Source organism: Morus notabilis, unplaced genomic scaffold, assembly GCF_000414095.1.
Source record: "Morus notabilis unplaced genomic scaffold, ASM41409v2 Scaffold324, whole genome shotgun sequence".
Classification (NCBI taxonomy): domain Eukaryota; kingdom Viridiplantae; phylum Streptophyta; class Magnoliopsida; order Rosales; family Moraceae; genus Morus; species Morus notabilis.
In genome coordinates, this window is record NW_010362325.1 from 294,986 (window position 1) to 313,559 (window position 18,574).

At 34.0% G+C, this 18,574-nt stretch overlaps 2 protein-coding genes across 2 annotated transcripts; one reads left to right on the top strand and one right to left on the bottom strand.

Annotated features, from left to right (window-relative positions):
* Window positions 1-4,933: 4,933 nt before the first annotated feature.
* Window positions 4,934-6,229, top strand: LOC21396347. The gene has a single exon (XM_010101749.2). The coding sequence runs from the start codon at window positions 5,156-5,158 to the stop codon at window positions 5,975-5,977; it is 822 nt and encodes a 273-aa protein (XP_010100051.1). The 5' UTR covers window positions 4,934-5,155; the 3' UTR covers window positions 5,978-6,229.
* Window positions 6,230-9,249: 3,020 nt separating this feature from the next.
* On the bottom strand, window positions 9,250-18,013 carry LOC21396348 (protein LAX PANICLE 2). The gene is made up of 4 exons (XM_010101750.2): window positions 16,821-18,013; window positions 16,612-16,662; window positions 16,426-16,498; window positions 9,250-9,408 (listed from the first exon to the last, which is right to left on the bottom strand). The coding sequence occupies exons 1-4, from the start codon at window positions 18,011-18,013 to the stop codon at window positions 9,250-9,252; spliced, it is 1,476 nt and encodes a 491-aa protein (XP_010100052.2).
* Between the last annotated feature and the right edge of the window lie 561 nt (window positions 18,014-18,574).

An 18,574-nucleotide genomic window follows, 5' to 3' on the forward strand; every position in this document is an offset into this window, starting at 1 on the left:
TAATTATAAACAACTGCAAATATATAATGTATATATTTACCTGAAACACATAGGGCTAGATAATTAACTCACCAAAAAAGAAAAAGAAAAAAAAAAAAGAAGAGAAACAGAAATAAGAAATGCTTACTCTGGGAGGAGGTGAAGGAGGGGCGACAATAGGCACACGCGGGGTACGAGGTTGACACACCAAATTAGACTTCACTCGTGCATTTCTCGAGTAGCTCCTACCGCGTCCGACCCTACTTGGTATTAATGTTCCATTATTGATCTCCTCCGATGGACGGTCCAGATCAACAGCTACTACCCGATCTTCATCATCATCAAGATTAATTAAATAATCATAATCATGATTATTATTATTAATAACGATATTCTCCTGCACCTGCACGTCTACTCCTACTCCTAGGGGCGCAGAAATAATATGATCAGAAAGTACTGCCTCTTCAGTACTCATTAACATCTCCCAATCAATAACTTCTTGATTGGCCATTGACGCAAAAAAAAAAAAAAAAAAAAAAAAAAAAAAAAAAAAAAAAAAAAAGAAGAAGAAGAAGAAGAAAGCAAGCTTAATCGACAAGAAAAACAGAAGAACTGGTGAGGAACACGCAGAAACCTCTCTCTCTTTTGAAGAAGAAGAAGAGGGAATCAGGTGTTAGGGTTTTTGTCTGGTTCTGGGAGTCATGAGCTTAGTGTACGGGAAGATGCCTCAATGACTGACGCTCGGCACTCGCCAAACCCCAGGGGCAGAATCGAGATATCTATATACATATACATACATATATATACACACACACACACACACACACATATACATATATATTAGTGATATCACATGGGGGACATGGAATCTCCCTCAAGCCTCATCCCTTAAGACCCAACCGGGCATTGATTTCCGGCATTGTCGTTTTTCGTTGGGTTTGCTTTTTTGCTTTTTCGGAATAAATAAGGCCGGTTTGATCAAAATTTTAACTATTCTTTTTGAGATATATTTTGATTCAAATATATAAATATGTGTGTGTGTGTGTGTGTGTGTGTGTGAATGGAGGATTGTGGGGTGATGAGGGAAAATGGACAGATGGAAACGGGAGTTGAAGATTACAAGTGTTGCTAGACTTTATATGACTCCGACACGCACAAATTTCTAGAGCTATATATCTCCTCTTATTATATGGCGGATTCTGGTTTTGCAGAGACCCCCAGAGACGTAGTGTAGTGGTTTTCAACTTTCTTTTCACCCTCTATATATAGCTAAAATACTTACAAAACCACCGGCCCTTTACTGCTTGTATCTTGTAATACCTAGGGTTTGCAATATCTATGCAGATCTTCTCCTATTAGCTACTACTCGTCTCTCTTCTCCTATATATGCCTGAAGCTCATGATATATAAGTGCCAAATTACTACTAGCTGCTATATATTTGATAATAAAATATTATAAATTAAGTTGATGATTTAAAATGAGTTGCTTGATTTAAACAATTCAACTGGAGGATACTGTAAGGAGTACTCTAATTAATGTTAATTAGCTGAAAGTGGATTTGTAAAATCCTTTACAACTTTGCTATAATGATACCAAAGTAACGTACGTTATAACTATGTCTTTTGAAAGTTGATACTGTTTCAAGCAATGACCTGCAGGGAATAATTTGGCAACTTTTGTCTTTTATAGGTTCAATTACTGATTACGATATTTTTAAGGAAAGAAAGGATTATGAAAATTTGAAATTGTTTAACTTCCACTCATTCAGATTTGAAACTTAAAAAATTTGTTTTAATTTTGTAAGAAATTTAGTAGATGGTACTTTTAGTGACAAACTTGTGAGTACTGACCATTCACCAAAGATATTGCTCATGCATTCTTTTATCACACACTATTCACACATTAATGTGTAAACTAGCACATTATACAAGTTACAATTAAGTTACAACCAAAATAATCGACACCATGTCCACAAAAAGGAATTGGTATATATTATAATATACAAATTGTTACGTACAGCAACTAAGCAAAAAAAAAAAAAAAAAAAAAAAAAAAAAAGAAAAAAAAAAAAAAAGAAAAAAAAAAAAAAAAAAAAAAAAAAAAAAAAAAAAAGTGAAAGTTTATCGGCTTATATGAGGAACCAATGCCTCCCAAATAACTCAAAGAGTCAAATAATTGGTCGATGCCCTTTATTTAGAATCAGCCAAGTCTTATATAATGACTTGCTTAACGTTTACATGCATAAACGTAGGAAACAATAACTAAAAATAGACACGTTCACACGTCTACAGCTAATTCAAAGATTAAACATACTAATTCAAATATCAAACAGAGAAAAATAAAGAATACAATAACAACTACTCTAGAGATAAGATTTTCTTCTAGCGGCATCGTATCACAAATTCATAAAATATCGAGTTCCCTCCTCTCTAGCATATATGTTTGATTTGTCATCTTCAGCTATTCCTGTCTGTTCGTGTTGATTTTAGTACTTTTTCTGGAGGTAATCTACCATATTATTTGGACAACTAGCATCTTCCGCTGGAGACGATTAACGATTTGTTAGGACGAAATGCAATATCATATGATGGATTACCTGTGCTAATGTAGTAGATTATTTTGGTAACCAGCCAATGGTCAAAGTTGATTATAGTGACATAATCAAGTATATAACTATTGGTAATCTAGTGAATTTCTCTAACTTACGTCTGGCACCAGCGACTGGTTAGTGTAGTTTTGTCAAGACATATTTTTGTGATCTTTGACCGTTCCTATGTGGAGTTAGAATTTTGAAGGCTTCCAATCGGAGGGCAAGCATTGTATCTCTTAGTCATAATAAAGCATTCCTGAATGTTATTAGAAGCCTAATAATGGACGAGAGATCACCGGATGAAGCCTAACAAACGTGTTCCAGTTATAATTTATTAGGCCCGTAACATTCCAAAGCAGTTATTTATTTAACTTATTTTTATTTAGGGGTTTTGCCCCAATTACTCCCAAACTTGTCATGTTTTAGTAAATTGTCCTTTAAATTTTTAATTTTGATAAGTTACCTTCCGAATTTATAAATTTATTACAATGTGCCCCATTTAACTAAATTTGCACAAATTTTTTATTAGATTTAAGAGATTAAAAGTTGATATAGTGAAAGAATTGTATTACATTTGAATTAGAATGCTGAAATTTTGGCTGAACGTACTTTTTTGACACTAGTTTAACAAAATCATCATTAAAATGGGACATATTGTAACAAATTTACAAGTTGAAAGGGCAACTTACCAAAATTATAAAGTTTAGGGGGTAATTTATTAAACCACGACAAGATTAAGGGATAAATGTGCTAAAAACCCCGCTTATTTATGTCAATATAACTTATATTATTTGACAATAAAAACATATATCAATTAGAAGCTTTTTGGGAAAAAAAAAAATTAAAAATAGTTTTGAAGCCAATCCAACATCAGATCCCTTCGTTTTCTAACTTAATAGTGTATTATTCTGCACACTTATCCACCGTCAATTTTTATAAACCTCTACTTTTTTTTTTTTTTTTTTTCTGTTTTGCCTAAGGTTATTTTAATTTTAGTAGTTTAAAACTGCAAAGTATCAATCAGTCTTTCGTTTTACTTTATCACCTAGTTCTCTTTATTTGTTTATTTAAAAACCAATTACCTAAAGCACGTATTAACTCTGAGATTTATTGACGTTACATAGACTCAACAATTCATATATATGATGAGGTGAGTGTTGGAGTCAGATTCGTCTAAGGAATCTTTGATTGTCCAGTTGACATTTTCAAGGCGACCATCAAACCAAGTTAAGCGACACTTGAAAGGAGTGAACACCCGAGATCTCGCAGAAGGCTTGTTGATCGATTGATTGGTCGGACGAATCAACTGAGATAATGATCCGTCGTTAGATTAATCGAGACAAGCTACAGTTAGTTATGGTTGATGACCACATCTTTGAAGCCCAAAGATTCAATCCACAATCTAGTTGAAGCACAACAATCATCCCACGAAAAGAAGGACACGTGGATTGATCTTGTATACTATCTCAATCCCACTCTTCTACCAAAGCAATATTGACATTTGGTTCATGAGTTTAAAATCATAATTCATTATTTTAATTTTTAAAATTTAAATTTTTTGTGAAAAAAAAAATACTGAAGTAAAATTAAGAACTATAATTCTAAACCAGAGTTAATAACGTGAAAACAAGATGTTCCCACATGGTTTAGGCTAAGAGAACTTTATTAATAGGCTAGACCCCTTCTAAACAAAGGGTTGCGATTTCCATTTCTTCACACAAATCATCTTGTAAACGAGATAATTCACATAAAACTTGTAAACGCAGCTCTTTAAATGAATGAACCACTCTAAATCTTCGGTTTGATATTTACTTTACTCTGCATTTATTTCATTTATTCCGTTTAATATCATTAGTAGAAATTGCTATTATCGTCATGCTATCACAATGCCATTGCTTGAAATAAATCATGAAATTAACCTTAAAATTAATTATTTGACCGTAGGAAATCAAGTCTACATGAGTTAGGGTGGTGGTGCAGTGACAAAGATGTCTTTTTTCTTCTTTCAGGGTGTACCTGGATTCGATATTTGGTAATCTAAATCAAATATCCTATTTGATTAATAGGCTCCAGAATTCAGGGGAGTGGAGTGAAATTGGGCTCATTTTTCAAATAGAGCTGGGTTAAGTCTTTTCATTATTAGTGGGCCCTGAGATCTCGATGTGAAGTTAAATTGGGCTTATTTTTCAAATAGAGTTGGAGCAAGTATTTTCATTATTAGTGGGCCCCGGGATTTCGATGTGGGTTTAGATCAAATCCTTTTCATTCCATTTATGGAACTACACCAATCATTAGTATTTTGGAAAAAAAAAAAAAACAGAGAGAGAGAAAAAAACCAATTGTGAGTTCATGGGAAAGAAAGGGAAAAAAAAAAAATATTAGTGCCGATGAATATAGATTATAATTTTTATTTTTCTACTTTAAAATAAGCTAATCGAACGGCGAAGACGGTACAGCAATTAGATGATTGATGAGACTGATGAGGTTAGAAGCAGGAGATCCGTCCATCGAACAACACAACCCCACACCATCCTTAATCCTTATCCTGCGCACACTGTGCGTGTGACTGTGTACCCCCTTGTCTTATGGCTGACGATTTACTCCAACCCGCCATCACTACTATCCCATCGCCACAGCCTCCACCACCGCCAACCGCCATAGCAACCGCCACAACGGCGCCGCCGTCGTCCTCAGAGAACCATCCAGCAGGCCCGCCTTTGGCCCCCAAACGCCAGCGTCGCCCCAGCGTCCGCTTGGGCGAGATCGGCGACCAACCCGCCGCCACTCAAGATTCCCAACACCTCCGCCGACCCAAGTACAAATTCCCCAAGGACAACAACTCCTTCTCCAAGGCCGCCGCCGCCACGGCAGCTGTAAAGGCTCGTTCTTTAACCAACCTCGTCAACGGCAACGGCAACACCAACACCACCGATTATTCCCACGAAACCCTAATTCCCGATCAGAACGGCGGCGACGCCGCCAATTTCGAGCTCGGCGGCGCCCGGAGGCCCGCGAAGGCCAAGCGGCCGACGACGAAGAGAGCCCGATCGAGCTGGGTCTCGAGCTCGAAAGCCGCCGATGGTGACAGTGAGGACGATGGGTTTCGGGATACGGATAATAATCAGGCCGATTCGGAGAGTCCGATGAAGGAGAACAGTCCAATACAGTCGTTGGAGAATGGGGCGTTTGGTTTGTGGAACGACGGAGGCGGCGGCGACGGCGTGAGGACGTGGCTGATAGAATTGGGGCTGAGCCGGTACGCGCCGGTGTTCGAGATTCACGAAGTGGACGACGACGTTTTGCCATTGTTGACTCTTGAGGATCTCAAAGATATGGGGATTAACGCCGTCGGGTCACGCCGAAAAATGTACAATGCTATCCAGAAGCTTCGCAAGGGTTTCTCGTGAGTAGTTTTTCATTTCTATTTCCCTTTTCTTTTTTCCTTTTTTTTTTTCTTTTTGTAGTAGTACTTGTGGGTCTCAAATGTGGTGTAATCTTGATCATCATCATCATCATGTCAATGATATAAAAGTATAAATCCTCGGCATTGGCAGAAATGTCAAGTGAAAATGCTGGTCTGAGATGTTTTTTTTTTTTTTTTTTTTCTCTTACAATAAAAAATAATAATACTAATCAGATTTTACTCCAAAGCTTTGTTGATACACTAATAAAACTGTTTGTTTGTTAGTTTTGGTGGTTACTCTTTTTATTTCCCAAATTGTGGTGTTACTGTTATCCGTATTGGTAGGTGACAATTGGTTTGTAGGTTTGGAAAGATGAGAATAAGACGACAAAGAAAACTGGTGACTTTAAGTTCTTTCCCATGGAAGCAAGCATTTACTTGTTAATGTTATATTCCTGTCTTGTCTGCAAACTTTGCTTATTCCATACAAATTTCAGGGAAAAAAAAATCTTCATTTGTGTGCGATTTAGATACCGTTACAAAACTTCTTATCTTCCTTGCTCTTTAAGAACTCTGGCCTAATTAAACTTGTTTCTCATTCCTCTGCAATTGCCTTAACTAGGCCTTTTTGACATCTACAATTTTAACTTCTGATTTTTGATAAATAAACTGTTCATTAGTTTGATTGTGTGTGTGTGTGGTGTTCCGTGGCATTTATTTAATAGGCGCGACTAACTTTGCTCGGAGCTTTTTATTTTAGAGTAAAACTCAAAAAAAAAAATTTGAATTTAAGTTATAATTTTTTTTTAAGTTTATATTCGTTTGTAAAATTTGAATTTGAACTTGAGTTTATGATTAAAATTTTAGTTTAAGTTTCTCCTTCAACTCAAATTTTTAAATTCAAATTCAAGTTAATTAACAGTATTTTTTTTATTCTTAAAAACGTTATAATTTTTTCGTTTTAATTCTGATTGAGATGATTTTTTTTCTATGCGTTCACAACAAAGATACGAATAAAACTCCACTAATATATCCTTTAAAAAAATTTTATCACCATTGAGTTTTATTAAATACTATCTAAATATAAATTTAAGTTTTTACTCATTCAAACACAAATTTAAATAGATTTTCAATTCAAATTATAATTTAAATGTGCATATTTAAATACAAATTAAGTTATAACTTTAACTTAAATTATAATTTAAATTCAATTTAAGTCATCATAACTTAAAAATATAACCGAACAAGTTTAAAGTTTGTCTTTTTTACCACTCAAAAAAAAATTTTACGTCGAAGAAAACATAAAAGAGTTTGAAAGTTTGAGCTATGATTTAGGTGGATATGTTCATATTAATAGGTCTGAGATATCTCTATTACCTGTGGGTCCAACTGTCAAATCATTCTGTCTTTCGCTGCACCTACACATTCTTGACATTGACTTATTAGTTCATGTTCATATTAATCGGTCTGAATATGATTGTTCTAGAATTTTATGTCCTTTGAGAAATATTTGGTGGGTTCATATTTCATACTAAAAACTATGAGAAATCTTAGACGATGTAATGCCTTTCAGGCGTCAGGTGAGGTCTCTTTATATATATATATATATATATATATATGTATGTATGTATGTATATGTATATATATATATATACAAACATAAAAGTATGGTTCAGTTCTCTGCTCGAGAGCCATGAGATGATCACATCCAATTCAACCTGGTGTTAATTCAAAAGTAGAATATGCTGTTTTATATATATGCCCACAATTATTCTACTTTGTTGTGTGTTTTTTGTGTCCGAGTATAAGAAATAAGAATTCACCTCTTTTCACAGCCCAATTTTATGCTGTCACACGCGCAAAATCATGCATTTTTTTAAACCCTGATGAGTCTCGTTATATCTCTATTTGTATCTGAATATAAAAGAATTGAGAAGGACAATCTAAACTTAAAAGAACTTGCTAAAACCTTCATTGCCGATCTTTTTATTTGCATTTCAATTCTAAGATCCACATATTACACTACAGAATATCAGTCTTACATATATTAATTGGCTAAATAAATTTCTGGTGGTAGTATTTTTTGAATGAAAATTGAAGCTGAGGGGCTTGGTAAGTAAATTAATTATTTAATTAAGGTAAAAAAATAATAACGATTGGCTTGAATAATAATTATTTGAAGTCGTGAGTTCTCTAATTCTTCAATTTGCAATTTGGAAATGAGTCCCCTTAAGATACGTAACGTTTGGCTTGCAGAGTACTAGTATAACCTTATCATTACACACACACACACACAAAATCAAATCATTATTTAGTCTTAATGGTCATGTAATAGGCTGCAAAATTAACCAGAGAAAGAACACAAATCTGGCAAGAACTGACCGATTGATAAGAGGTTCAAGGTGAATCTGCTCTCTAGATATTTGATTAATCGGAGAATTACAAAAGGAGGCTCTCAGCCATTACAACATGAAAGAGAGAGACGACCGCTATCAGGGGACGAAACGACAACAAAAAGAAAGTAAAACGTAAACGACATAAAGTAGAGAATAGGTCGTCTCTAGTGGGCGAATAGAGAAACGGCTGGTCGTTTCAATGGAAGATACCCCAGCCAGGCAGCCACCGGTTGGATTGTAATGGGCTGAAAGTATAGCCCATCTGTTTGGATGGGCTTTGATGTTTTCATTGGGCCACTAAGGACGTACCGAGCATCTGACTTGGGCCTCTTGTAATTCAATCTTGATCCATTAAAGCTCAGTTAGACTCGGCTGTTGAAGGCTCACGTCCTGAATGTTCAACCAAGGGTTGGACTTCGGTAAGCCCATCGAAGTTTTAACTAGATACAAAGCATAAACGATGAAAGGCATTGAAAATTAATAAGAAATATCTTGTCGAGAAAAGCAGGGTCTTATCAACAAATGATTCCGTAGCTCAAACCATGTATTGCAACAAATTATATATATATATGGTCATTCTTGTTAACATTAAGTGAAGAAGACGAATATAAAGCCGGAATGTACATAGTTTTGAAATACAATCCGAAGTATGCAACAGTACTCGTTATAATTGGGTACTCCCAACTACTTTTCTCCATCAATTAGAGAATGTCAAAGAAATTGAAAAAGAAAGAAAGAATGTTGAGAAAAGGGAAAAAGGGTTTATATAAATTATAACCAATGATACAAAATACATGTGCGGGCGAGGCAGATTAATATATATTAAGAATATAAATATAAATATAAAAAGATTTAAAATGGGAAAAAATTGGATAACTTTTTAAGCACTCCTAGAGTAGTGCAAGACCATGACATGATCAGTGGTAGAGGAAGAGGAGTCTGGAAGCAAAGTCAAAGTTGGACCCCATATGTTATCTCTCACATGCTGCAACGTCAAGTATGGTAGAAGCTGTTGCCCTCTACATGTTATCTCTATCTGCTTCATTTCCCACGTCCACACCATACATAATCACACAAAAATAAATAAATCAATGTTATTTAAAATAAGCCAACACAACAAACTTAGAAACAAAAAGTAAAAAAAATAATATATATATATTTTAAAAAAAGATCACGAAGAGTCCTTGCTATAATACCGGGCCATGATGTTGCAATGCAATATTAATTGTTAGAGAAACAAAACTACATCAATTTTATTTTATTTTTCCATAACTTTTATGAGATCGATTATATGCTTATTACTAGATATTAATCAAGTGAAAATTTCAAATATCTTATAAAACTATAAACTCCTTTCTTTGCCACCTAAAATGCTTATAATTCTCAATCATTACGTATATAACAGTGTCTTCCACTTCAATATTAGCCAAGAAACAAAGATGAAAGAAGTAAATTCCACTAAAAAGCAACTTCAAAAAACTTGAGCATATTTGTTGGAAAAACAAAAAAGGGAAACTATTTATATGCGAAAGCACCAAAAACTAAAGAAACAAATAAAAATGGGTTCTGCCAAAAAAAAAAAAAAAAACAAATAAGAATGATATATATATATATAATGTACAAAAAATGGGTTCTGCCAAAAAAAAAAAAAAAAAACAAATAAGAATGATATATATATATATAATGTACGTAGAGATGAAGTCATGCTTTGCTCACTGGCTATCACAAGCTTACGTTTTTCCCATGCTAATATATGCCCCATATTATAAATCTTTGTAACGTCTACTTTACCCATAATTTTGTCCAATATCTCTCTCTCTCTCTCTCTCTCTCTCTCTCTCTCTCTCTCTCTCTCTCTCTCTCTCTCTCTCTCTCTCTCTCTCTCTCTCTCTCTCTCTCTCTCTCTCTCTCTCTCTCTCTCATTCACAAAATATATATACTTTTTCCCTATACTCAAAGAGATTCCTCATTCCCAAAATACGACCAAAAAAATATTTCGGTCAGCGGTCAGCCACATAAATAGACCGTTTATGAGCTGCCCGCTAATCCCACGGTCTCAAACTGCCCGAGTTTAATCATTACAGGACCCACCCAGACTTTGCTCGTAAGCCAAAATCATACCCCTTTAGACTTTATCACTACAATATTAAATTAACTGATATCACAATCCAAATCCTCTAAATAATTAAGATATTATTCTCTCTCTATATATAAAATAACACGTAATGGATCCAAAAAGCAGGGCGACGAATAGGTGGAAACTATCTTTATTAAATTATTATTATTTTTTTAATTTTTCAGGAGGACCTAAAATATATACATATTACTCCATTGTTCATCATCTATTCATGCACGTCTCTTTCACGTTGCTTCTGAAAACCCTAACATGAAGGGTCAACATTCTTCCCGTGAGCACAACCAACAATCTCTAATTTTTCTATTCCCCTAATATGTTAATGCTTGAGATTAAATAAATCCTAGATAAGACACTTATTAAAACTCTGAAAAACTTAGAAGTTGTTTAGGTGTCGTTTTTCGTATAAGCTAATGACATATCAGGACTATCCATTATATTATTTTAAGGTGCATACATAGCATTCACCAACCACATATATATATATATATATATATATGTGTGTGTGTGTCTGTGTTTATAATTCCTTTTCAATATATGTATGGCTCTTATCTGTCTTTCGAATATATTTTTTTTATTATTATTTTTTTGTTTTGTTAATTTATTGGACAACTTGGAATGATTCTGTTGTAGATTGTTAACTCTCATGCATTGCTTTCCCGCAACGTAAAACACACACACACACACACACACATATATATATATATATATATATATTTCATTTAATACATTGTTTTTAGTCATTTCTTTTTTGTGTGGTTGGTTGTTGAGGGGATGATGGGGTCCTTAAAATTCCATTCAAGTGCACCACTTAAGGTTTTGATGTGTAATTTTAAGCACAATATATATATATATATGCATCATATCATATAGGGAAAAAAATAAAGAAGAGAAATTAGAAGGGCCTACAGTACAATATAGGTAGCTGTCCAAATGCTGAGTTGAAACAAGCGAAAGCGTGACGAAAGAAAATGGGAGAAGAAGAAGAAGAAGAAAGAAAGAAAGAAACGCATGCAATATGGGTTTTGAGAACGACCGGGTCCACGTGTGATCTTTGAGGCCCTACGATATGATTTCTATCGATGTGTTATTATCAACCTTTTCTTCATTCCTCTTTTCAATATGTATCAACAGCTATAGCAATAGGCTGAAGATAACTCAAAAGTTGAGAATGTTTTTACATCTTAAAGTCAATAAGCCATTGATGATGACTAAATAAAAAAGGAGAAGAAACAAACAAATATGTAAACCATTCCACCAGGGAGGGACATCTTTTTTCTCACTTGATTATTATTGCTTCAGACTTGTTAATATTAATCATGCCGTGCATGCCCATGAACACACACAAAAAAAAAAAGTAAAAAAAAAAAAAAGAAACAATCCCCTCTAGCTATAATAGATTATGCTAAATCTAATCATAAATAATTGTGTGTATAATAGGTGCGTGGTTGGCATGAAACAAAACTACTAAAACAAAAACAATATTTATATATATTCTGATTTGTAACCAAATTATCCATACAAAAAAAAAAAAAAAAAAGAACGAGTCTCCTAAATTTACGCTAAATCAAAGACATTAATTTTTCAGTTGGACCTCACCTTTCAGACCCACTTATAAACCTAATCATTAGGTATGCAGTTGCATGCCATGTGTGAAAGTTGAGGGACGGCATTATATATAGGACGGCATGGAAATTGGAATGTCGTACTAGAGAAAAGTTTTATTTAAAAATCTAATTATGATTTACATAATTGGGCGGTGGATATTAAGGAAACGAGAAAATTATGCCGACTCGTTGGCACATAAGGTTGACTTTATTACAAAGGTGTATAATGACAAATTTGTGTGTAGAAAAAAGTATAATTTGTTGAGTGTTCTACGCATCCTAAATAGATTTGTAGAAAGACTACTTCATCATATACTTAAATAGATTGTTTTTTTTCGGTTGTTAATATTGCACAAATCTATTCGTTAGTGAATTATCAAGATAAATGATTCTGTCTTTATCTCCTTATCCCATGGCATGAAAGCACAAGGAAATATCTGGATTAATAACATATATATAAATGTATATGTATTTATCACGTCGTGGGTTGACCTAAATACCAAGTACTACTCACACGCCAACATTCAATCTCTCTCTCTCTCGCCCTATATTATACATAGATCTATACATACACATGCATATATACAGAATGAAAGAGAATGTTAACTCATCGTAAGAAGCAAGAATCTAAGTTTCTTGAACAATGTCGTTTCGTAGGTGAAAGGAAGGACAACGTGTACATGTCAGCAGGATGGCATCTAGACAATTTTAACAAGCACTACGTGGTTTTGTCATGTAGCCAATCAGTTTTGAATGTTTGAATCTTTTACTATAATATAATAAATAATACACGATGTTATTGCAGAACTTTTAATTCACAATATTAGCTTAAGATCAGGAAGCAAAAACAGGCTTGATCATACATATTTTTTACGTAAATAAATAATTTATTATTTCTGTCGTCCTATAATGTTTGTCATGTAGTCTCTAGCTATCATTTTCTATCAATAATTGCTAGCAGCCTTTTCCTTGTCTTTTTGTTGGTTTATTAACCTAGAAATTTAATAGTTAGCTCCACTACCTCCCAAGTTTTTGTAGAATGCTAAAAAAGAGCAGTGCATGGATCTAATTAATCCGGCTTTGACAATATAATTGAATCTTAGTACTAAAACTCCCTAAAGACTTAATTTAACAAAAAACAAAAAGGGCTACCGATCATATCATCTAGCTAATTTTGTACATCTCATGTTTTTTTTGAAGTAAGAACTGCACCATTCTAATTTTTATAATAACCAATTAATTTCAAGGCTAACAAACAAATTCAGGTGCGAATTATAGTTAAATAGCTTGGCTTGTCTAGGTAAAAAAGATAACTATATGACTTCAATTATTTTACCTAATATTTATACCAGATAGAGCACGTCCAAATTCTTAGAAGACGAACGTAGTTTCCAAAACCTTTTCTTTTACCATAAATCATTAACTTAATTAATTTGTTTTAGATTTTTCTTAAAAAAATTAATCAACTTAAACTAATTTCTTTCCCATTAACAACACTCATATATATAATTATGTCCAAAGTTCCGATTTTATTGCCACTCTAATATACAGCTAATATTCAAATTTGTTATCTACTTTTTTCTTTTGTCCTTTATTTTTTATTTTTATTTTTTGCAACTTCTCGTTAAAATCGAAAGCGGTTGTAGCTTCAATGTGTCAAGAAAAAGAAAAATCTAGTAGGAAACTATATCATGAAGTTTAAATCAACTAATATTATTTCCGTGATCAACAACATATTTCTGAACTTCCAGCTGTATTCTAAGAAAAGTACAATCTGATCTTAAGACATTCTAGAAACCTTAAATGTACGTAGTAGTGAGTAACTTGAGTCCCTTTACACCCATTAATAACGTTTCGTGTGCTTCCAAAGGAACAAGTACTATAATGAAATGAAGCTTCTGTGTAATTATTAAGGAAGATATAGTGATCATATATACTAATGTTTCATGATGAAGAGTGTATATGAAGCATTGTATAAAGTGATATATGAAATGCGATAATATTATGCATCCAAGGTGCAAAATTATGTTACTTTTCTTAGTGCCTCTCGTGCGCAAATTATTTATGCCCCCATATATAGTTTCAGAATCATTACTTAACTACCAAAGTTTATAACGTATGATTTCACACTAGGGTTATCATATATTCTATCTATTACGAAAAGTATACATGTACGCACACTAGGTATAAATTTTTAGAATGATTCACTATAAATTATACAGTGCTTGACAAGGGATAGGAAAGAAGATAAAATCAAGGGCTAGGAATCAACCAAACGCGTGACATGGATGAGTGACTTGTTCTTTATTTCGCTCTTTATATATCCTGATGGTAGTTTTATATACTGAAAATTTATTCGTGTTACAAATTAAGTGAGGCACTCCATCTCTTAGATTGTTTATAACTCTTTTTTTTTTCTCATAACTACTTCACTTTTTTGGCTGAAAATTCTAGTGTTTTCATGAATCAAGAGGTTTAGCATGCTGAGCAAATAGCATTACGTAACTAAAATTAAATGTATAGTGTGAAACTAGGTATTTTATAAGTTTAAACATTTATTAATTGCAACCTAGTAAATTCATTTGAAAATTTTTAACTGAAAACCTATGCACACCAATTATATGATGCAAACTTTAGGGGAAAACACAGAAGAGAAAAATAAATGATTATGACGTGGTAGCTTCCCTTATTTTTTCAGAAAGGAGAGACTATATGCGTATATGTATATATGTGTGTGTGTGTGTGTGTGTGTGTATATGTACACACACGCACACACAAAAACACACATGCACACAAACTATTCTTAAATTGATAAGCAAATAAGTAAATTAGAAACAAACTCTATTTTGTCTTAGACTTTCCTGAAAACAAACTCCATGGAGTTAGCTTTCAGGACAAAGAAAGAAAAAAACTTAATAGACGTCTTCCCCTTCAATAAAGGAGAGAATGAAAGGGGAAATATATTTGCTTGTTGTCGCCAAAAATTAATTAATTAAGCCTGTTATTAGGGGATCAAAGATAGTCCTTATAACGCCACATGCAGTGCCTATACTATTAATCTTATAATTCAAAACTCACCGAGGGAAAAAAAAAAAAAAGCAGCTAGCTAGTCAAGGTGTACGCGATTCTGTCTAATTTTTTCCATACAAAAAACAGAAAAATATTATCTAATTAGCTAGGTTCCTCAATGAATATGTGTTTTAATTTCCATGAAATAAAAATCAGAAAGATAAGCTATAATTCCCAAGAGCATAGTAATAATTTAAAGGTAAATTTTACTATAAACCTAATTATATAAGATTCATTCATGAGTTTCTCAAAGGGATTGCAAAGGGTTTCGAGTCTTAGGTTTAGATATTAATTACAAACCACCAACACCGAGAGATCAGATAGTACTACCTTAATCTTCTATTTAGAATTAGAGCTGGTACTTATGCTCCTTTCTTTCGGTTTCTAATATTTTTTTGAACGTTAATCACTTTTGTAGAAACGTAACTCGCGATTAGTTTAGCTTCTACATTTTGTTTAGTTTTGTGCTAGCACTTTTATCCTGCTTTATATATAATACAGGTATTACAAGACAATTAAAACGACGGTTAATGTTTGTGGTATGAAACAGTAAGTTAACTATTAAATATTTCTCTTTGATCGATATGGGTTTTTGGAAAAAGGTGTGGTAGGTAGTTTTTATTCGTAGTTTAGTACCCCATTTTTGGACTCCATCTATACTGTTTACACAATCCCACCACAAAAATAATAAATAGTAAAAATAATTTTTTTTAAAAAATCTTTATATGACTGACCAATTGAACATGATGCTGATAACTAGGAAGAGCTATATAATTTCCTCGATTGGAAAACAAAAATTTTGTGATAAAAAAAAAAGAAAAAAAAAGTCTAATAGTACTAGTACAAGAAGAGAAAGCTGACTACCTAGAAATATACTTACCACCAATATATGTTTTTATCCGAAGAAACAAATAGATGTACTGGGCAAGTCCCATTTTAGTTCTGATGTTGTTTTCATGTTTCTAACACCAACCATCATGTCCATATTCATGTAACTAAATTACGTGATGAAAACACTAGGATGATTTTTTCTCTTTTTGGGTTCTTCTAATTGCGTAGCCTAGTTTTGTCATTGTTATTCTTAACCAATTAGTCAGACGCGAAAGAATTAAAAAGAAAAACAAAAAGAACAAGAATCATAAGAGCGCAATATTAGCTGCTTCATGTGGTACTAATCATAATATTACTACTTCTATAACTATATATGAAATAGAAATTATTAGTTGAAGTTTTTGGTTATGCGTACCTCTGATTCGCTATCCAGTCTCAGCTTATTGACTAGATACTTTATTAGCAACCGAACTGTCATTCTTCCATCCCTGAGTTTTTTGAACGGAAGAAAAAACGTCAATATTGTAATCAGAAAAAGAAATTAAGTCCACAAAAACAAATAAAAATAGCGATTAGCAAAAGTACTAATGAAGAAGATTACTTGATTCTGAGGAAGCTCTTGGATATTTGAGGCAAGATCGGTTCCTTGGCTCTACATTAAGATACGAGTCCAGTTATTATTAGCAAAAAAATAATAATAATAAAGAGAAAATAAAATCCTTTAAGTACTTCTATACAATAATATGCACACACACACACACACACACACAAAAGTCACTGTTAATTAGTATTTAGTATTGTTGCACTTACTGATTTTGTGAAGCTTGAAGCATGAACCAAATGCCAGAATGGGGTCTCCGAGGAGGATTAACAACTCTGAAATCTACGGTGGGCCCCGCGGAGGCAGGGGCGGCATCAACCACCGGAGGCTGGAGCTGAAATTGTCGAGCTAAATAGGAAGTGGTGGTGGATCCCAGCTGAGGCATCAATAATGAAGAAGAAGTAGAAGAAGAAGAAGAAGAAGAAGAAGAAGAAGAAGCATAAGCATATTGTTGTTGTTGATATTGCTGAGGAATTAACGGCCTAAATGCCCAGTTATTAAGGGCCTGATGATCGGCTTGGTGATATTGAGGAAAGTCCGAAGTACTGGTACTACTACTTCCGGGGTAGTACTGTTGGAAATACATTAACGATGGAGTACTAAAATTAGTACCACTCCCAAAATTGCTCATTGATGAACCTCTACCAGCAATATTAAGCCCTCCGATTACATTTTGATGTTGATATTCATGAGTAGTACTAATACTAGGCCCTTCAAACGTCGTCGTACCCGTCGACCTCATTCCTCCTCCTCCTCCGCCGGGTAACAGATCCAGCTCAATCGTGTTTAGTCCCGTCCCGCCTCCTCTTCTCGCCGTCGACATCGGTTCTAGTACCTGAATATCATGACGATGATGATGATGATGATGATGAATCTTGTTTTCTTGCCTAAGATTTCCGGTGTGGCCGCCTATACTCAATTGGAGCCAGCCTTCGCGATCATCATGATCATGACCATGATGATCATGATGATGATCTCTCTCTTGATCTTGACCACCACAAGCAGCACCAGCACCGGGACCGGCACCGGCACCGGCACCGCCTTCTAATTCCTTGTTGGAGTTACTCGAAGGCGCGTCGTTGTTAAGGCTGTTAGTTCTGGATTCATCTTGATCATCCGCCATTAATATTGGATATTGATGATGATGAAGATGATGATCACCAATCACTAAAATATCAGATCCTACTACGCAAGAAGATTGATCTGTACTACAGTACTCATACCCTTGTGATTTTCTGCTCATAATACTCTCACCACCACAACGCTCTGTCGTATACACCTCGTCAATATTACCTCTACCATAATTATAATCACATAAAGCAGAAGTAATATCAATATTAGTACTACCTTTGTGATATTGAAGAAGATGATTTTGTTTGGATAGGTTTTGAGCAGGAACCATGGTCATAGCCGAAACCGCCAGTTTTGTATGACCCTATGATAATATCCGCCCTCTATGATGATCTGATCAACAAGAGCGGCCATGGAAAGATATAAATCTTTTTATGGGATTTGAAGAGAGAGAAATCTGGAGGTAGTTTTTATTCTGTGGGTTTTGGAAAGAGGCCATAGAAATAATGTTGTTTTGGGATATAAATGGTATTAATGAAAATAATGGAAGCCGAGAAGAGAATTTCAGAGACACCCATGAACGGCCGAGCAGCAAATATACTACGAGTACTGCAGATATTATAAGGCTTTCATACTAGACAGAACATGATCAGATCAGGATGATGAGAATAAACCTTGCAAATCCCACTTTCCATTAATTCTCTTTGTTTGGATGCTTGTGGAGATGAAATAGTAGTTGCAGAAGGAATTAGGGGGGAAGAGAGAGAAAGGGTAAAAACAAAGGATGAGAGAGAGAGAGAGAGAGAAAGAGGTGGTGGTCAGTCAGTTATATTAAAATTTAATTAATAATATTCTCTTAATCAAGCAGGTTTGAAGTGTAATATTTTTTTGA